At 43.4% G+C, this 5,299-nt stretch overlaps 1 protein-coding gene across 2 annotated transcripts; it reads right to left on the bottom strand.

The window, feature by feature from the left end:
- Positions 1 to 2,264: 2,264 nt before the first annotated feature.
- LOC148024711 (putative pyridoxal 5'-phosphate synthase subunit PDX1) lies at positions 2,265 to 4,168 on the bottom strand. 2 transcript variants are annotated; one of them, XM_087694357.1, is made up of 2 exons: positions 4,014 to 4,168; positions 2,265 to 3,431 (listed from the first exon to the last, which is right to left on the bottom strand). In XM_087694357.1, exon 2 carries the CDS (start codon positions 3,414 to 3,416, stop codon positions 2,487 to 2,489), a length of 930 nt encoding a protein of 309 aa, XP_087550483.1. In that variant the 5' UTR covers positions 3,417 to 3,431; positions 4,014 to 4,168; the 3' UTR covers positions 2,265 to 2,486. The 2 variants fall into 2 exon arrangements, with proteins under 2 accessions (XP_087550483.1, XP_087550484.1); XM_087694358.1 differs by lacking the exon at positions 4,014 to 4,168 and adding an exon at positions 3,871 to 4,007.
- Positions 4,169 to 5,299: the final 1,131 nt, after the last annotated feature.

The following is a 5,299-nucleotide window of genomic DNA, read 5'->3' as shown; positions in this document are numbered from 1 at the left end:
ACGAGAACCACATGTTGAAATCGAAGGTGGGCAACCCAAGAAGTAGAAGTACACTCCACAAAAGGAGAAATCACCAAACCTTTGCCGGATCTTTTCCAAGGAGAGGGAGACAGGGACCTTAAGGCACTTCTTCCCAACAACACCAACTTCAACTCGCCTTTTTTCATTGATCGAAGCCTGCTCCTTTTGGACCCTCCGCTCCATCTCCACCATATCAACGCTGCCCAAGCAAGAAACAGAGGCAAAGTCCAAATCCATCGTTGAGCCATTGGTCATTGCTTACTTCTTTCCGTTACGCAGATCAGACATTCCCCCTTCCCCTCCTCGTTTGCAACCTTCTAACGCTTGCATACACGCAAGGGGTGGAAGCCACTCCGTGTCAAAGATGGTCACACAAGGGGGTTCGGGTTCCGCTATTCTTCACCCACTCTAGATCTTTTGCCTTTAAATAATTAAAAAAACGGTTTCTCGCAGAATCATGAGCTAGCAAAAAATCATATTTTGAAGTTTTCCTAATGATATAAGTTAGCATCATGGTACATGTTAACAATATGACCAAATATTTCTAACCTATATCCAAGGATTAATTTGTATGGCGACCCATGAACTTAGAGCACCAGATGTAGATCACTCCCCAAAGCTATCAATGCATGCCATATGCACACTATCAATGGCAATCATGCAAGCAAAAACATCAGCCGATCATAAACCCCAAGAGGTTATTGGCAGTTGAAAATTATTTTTGTATGCCATTGATAGCCGGGTCTACTGACTAACGTAAGCCCCTATATCCATAATTAATACAATATTAACCCAAACCCCTTTGCCAAAGATGGGTACTGAAAACCTGCTGAATATTGAAAGAAGTAAAACCCCATTGAGGATGCATTTGCACAAACTGCCTACATGCAATTGACAGTCCAAGAAGCAAAGAATTACCGGTCCATGGCCGGCTACTATCAAAAGGAAGCCTCAATAATACGAGCAAAAATTTGTGATCAACAATTCAACGTAGCAAAGACCTCAAACTTGAGCCAATATCACAAGGAAGTATCATTCCAGCTTTGTCGGGTAAGTGCAGAGAGAGCACACCTGATACTACTTCCTTATAACGGTGGGAGCTGTGAAGTAGTTGATCTCTCTGGCTTGATGCTTGCCTATCATAGACACTTCCGGATTTTGAATTAATCAAATGTCAGGGCTTAAATCGAGACTTGTAATCGAGGGATGCCTAAACCCTTGCCTCCCAACTCAACACGTGATCCCATGGTGTAGAATATGAAGGGTTCAAAAACCATAACTAGATGGCTCATACACATTTTTAAAAAGCCTTTATTCTATGATAGGATGCACTATAATCACGAAAGACATATTTGCCTTCACTACCACACAAACCACCACAGTGGGAGCTCCGAGATCTTAAAGCCACACTGAGTCCGGAAACAGTATAAAGTTCCACATTCCATATCAAGAAAAACAGTTTGTCATAACAAAAATTGAGAACCCATTCAAAGAGACATTTCACAAGTCCAGTTGGTGGGCTGAACTTGTCAAAAGCCAGGAATGTACGTCCAATAACAGTTTACAATTCTACATATCAAGTTACTTATCAAGATAAATTCACGTTTAACCACCTTCCCCAAAGAGTCACAAAAATTAAAACCCATCCAGAGACATCCACCATCAATGTTACTATGAACCTGCATGTGAATAAACATAAAGTGTCCTGGAATACAGCATTGTCCGAGTATCAATAGACTTCAATCTTGGAACAGTAACCTTTGTGTTAGTTCTCCAGACTTAATATGTCCTACACAGACTCATCAGAATCAGATTATTTGACACACCATATGATTTCTTTCATGGCCCTATAACCACCAACTAATGGGATAGTTTACCACTATGTAGTCTTCATTGGCAAAAATCAAATCAAGAAAAGCACAACCCATCCATGTTGAACAAAACTGAAGCATTGGCACTGGCCAAGGCTGTTCAAATTAGATGAGACAATAACAACACCAACCGAATGCTATAGTGCATTGAGCAATCCATGGTTTTATATAGAATCAAAATGTATCAACCATCTCCAGTAAAAATCCAATCAACCAAAGGTACAGATCCATCAGTGGCCTGTTTGTGAACCATCAGCAATAGCGAAAACTGTTCAAATTAGAAGAAACAATCCCAGCGCCATAAAATACTAAGTTGAACCTGCTCATCATTATATACCTTTACTCACTATCCAAGTTGCAGAAACATGCAAATGGAAAATTGTGCAACTATTGATATTATTCACTGGAGGCCAATGAACATCTGACATATTCTTACGTTGGAGTTATTCCACCAAGAAAGCCAGATGCCACAGTTTCTTACAAAACCTATATAGTAGAAAAATGTGAGGCCTTGGTATGCTCAAAATTTGCCTTATGGCAGACATCAACTACAATCCCAGTAAAATCATAGCCTTCCAGTAGCCCACCCACTTTCTAATCAGATCTTTCAGCAAAGCGTTCTGCCTTCCTATCATCCAGATTCAAACCAACCATAGGTTCCCCTAGGTCACAACTCACCTCAGCAATAAGACTGGGATCATTGTAATGAGTTACAGCTGATACTATTGCTCTCGCACGCCGTGCAGGATCACCACTCTTGAAAATGCCTGATCCCACAAAAACTCCATCACATCCTAGCTGCATCATTAAAGCAGCATCAGCTGGGGTGGCAACACCTCCTGCAGCAAAATTTACTACAGGAAGGCGTCCCAGTTGCTTTGTCTGCCTAACAAGCTCATAAGGAGCAGCTATGTTTTTTGCAAAAGTGAAGACCTCGTCATCATCCAAACTTTGCAGCTTTCGGATCTCCCCTAAAACAGATCGCACATGACGGACTGCCTCAACAATGTTTCCTGTCCCAGCTTCACCCTTAGTTCTGATCATAGCAGCTCCTTCTGCAATTCTGCGAAGTGCTTCACCAAGGTTTCTACAGCCGCACACAAAGGGAACCCGAAAATTGTGCTTGTTTATGTGGTTCACATCATCTGCAGGAGTAAGAACTTCACTCTCATCAACAAAATCCACCCCTATAGCCTCAAGGACCTGAGCCTCTACAAAGTGTCCAATTCTCGCCTTCGCCATGACAGGTATAGTGACAGCATTTTTAATCTCTTTGATTAACCCAGGGTCACTCATTCTGGCAACTCCACCTTCCGCACGGATGTCAGCAGGAACCCGCTCGAGAGCCATAACTGCAGCTGCTCCAGCCTCTTCAGCAATCCGCGCTTGCTCAGCATTAACTACATCCATTATCACACCCCCTCTGAGCATTTGTGCAAGTCCCACCTTGACAGCATAGGATGATTTCTTGGGATCTGATATGGCTCCATTGCCATACACAGTAACAACTCCGTTACTAGCCATTTCTAGTACACCAACCTGCAATGAGAACCGTTAAGTAAACATTAGCTTGCCAAAAGATGCATACTTCGCGATCTGTACAAGTTGTTTGCATCCCTATGTATACACATTTATGAGAAGTTTAATCAACAAAGTTAAAACTTCGAGTCATGGCACGTATAAAGCAGACCAGACAACCGACCAAGCATCCAAAACAAAGTGCAAGACATGAATAAACTTTCTCACTCCGTGACTTACTGAAGACAGCATTTAATAAGAATGACAGGTCCTAACAAAACTGTAGGAATAGGACACTTTTAAAAGATTTGAGGATGCAAAGAGATTAAAGTCAGTAAAGCCTCAGACAACCCCTCTTATCTCATAGGAAATGTCCCCTCTGTGTCAGAAGACCTTGAATGGTGAAGGAAAACGGAACAGTTGCAGCCAAAATCTCAGACAAATGAGCAGTTTATCTTACACAAGAAGACGAGAAGAGCTAACCAACTCCACGACGGAACGATTCTCGGAAGAAGTACACAGGAGACGACGATGGGATTCATAGGCCACATTCAACACAGTTAGGGTTACGGTGCAGGAAAACCATTAGCGGTCGAGCGTTACCTTGATGGCAGGGGAAAACTGCGAGAGGACGGGAGCTCCACAAACGCGGACTATTGACTTTGTGATATACGTGAATGTGAGAGTGCGTGTGTGCGCGAGATTAGCCCTCTCGAAGCGTTATAAAGAGTTTTAGTATACGTCACAATGGTGGAAGATATTATTCTCTCACGTTCAGTGAGTGTTCACGAAGAACTCCGGTTTCATGTAAAATGAATTGTAAATTTATAAAAATTACTTTTAAAAATATAAGTAAAAAGTTTAGTGATTTTTATAAACAAGAAAGTCACGACCAGGGTCACATGTGTAAGACTCAAGAATATTTAGTGTGGCTCAGCAAAGTTTAGTTTTTTAAATGACTTAGCAAAACAAGTTTGAAACTTGGGAGTAGAGATGGGTAGTGTTGGCCTCCATCTCCCCCTCCTTCAACCCCATCTCTCACTCCTCCATCTCTGACTCCCGCTCCTTCTTCAACCCCATCTCCCACTCCTCCATCTCTGACTCCTCCATCTCCCCCTCCTTCTTCCTCCAACACTACTACCAGTGGTGCCTCCTCTTGCAGCGCCTAGCGTTGATCTCCTCTAGTGCTTCAATCCCCCCCCCCACCCCTGCGATCTCCTCCAGCGCTGTAGGTGCCAGCACTACCTACTAGCGGCTCCTCCTCCTACACCGTCCAATGCTGCCAGTGGCAGCTCCTCCAGCATTGCAGGCGGCTCCAAGGCTCCTCCAGCGATGTCCAATGCTACCAACGGTGATCTCCTCTAGCGCTACAAGCACCAACGCTACCACTGGCGGCACCTCCTCCTACAACATCCAGCACTCTAGCACTGCCACTGGCGACTCCTCCTCCTGTGGTTCAACGCTACCAACAGCAACGGCTCCTCCTCCTATAGCTCTCCTCTAGCTCCTCTAGGCACCAATGCTGCCACCAGCAGCTCCTCCTCCTGCAACAATCTCCTTCTCGCGACTCAGACCTCCATGCACAACGATCTCCTCCAATTTTGTTGTCGACAAGGTCAGTAGTAGATTTTTTTTCCTTAACAATTTATCAACTTCCTAAATTACCGGTGCTCTAAATGTAGTTGTGGCAGCTCTAAATCTAGTTGTGGTAAAGAAAGCCTTAGAAGATAGTTAATATCGGTATTCATTTGAGATTCATGCGTGATTAGAAGCTCTATCTATATACACCCATAAGAACCTTAGAAGATAGTTAATCTTGGTATTCATTTGAGATTCACCAAGTGGAAATATGAGATACAAGCAAAGTTGGCATTACCCACACCATGCAC

This window comes from Lygodium microphyllum, chromosome 15 (genome assembly GCF_053477565.2).
Source record: "Lygodium microphyllum isolate KBCC chromosome 15, Lygodium_microphyllum_v1.1.10, whole genome shotgun sequence".
In the NCBI taxonomy this organism is placed as follows: Eukaryota; Viridiplantae; Streptophyta; class Polypodiopsida; order Schizaeales; family Lygodiaceae; genus Lygodium; species Lygodium microphyllum.
Note: the sequence above shows the minus strand (reverse complement) of the source record. Positions and strands in the feature narration are given on the sequence as shown.

Coding starts and splice junctions, on each gene's coding strand:
- LOC148024711 (XM_087694357.1), bottom strand. CDS start 3,416: ATGGCTAGTAACGGAGTTGTTACTGTGTATGGCAATGGAGCCATATCA.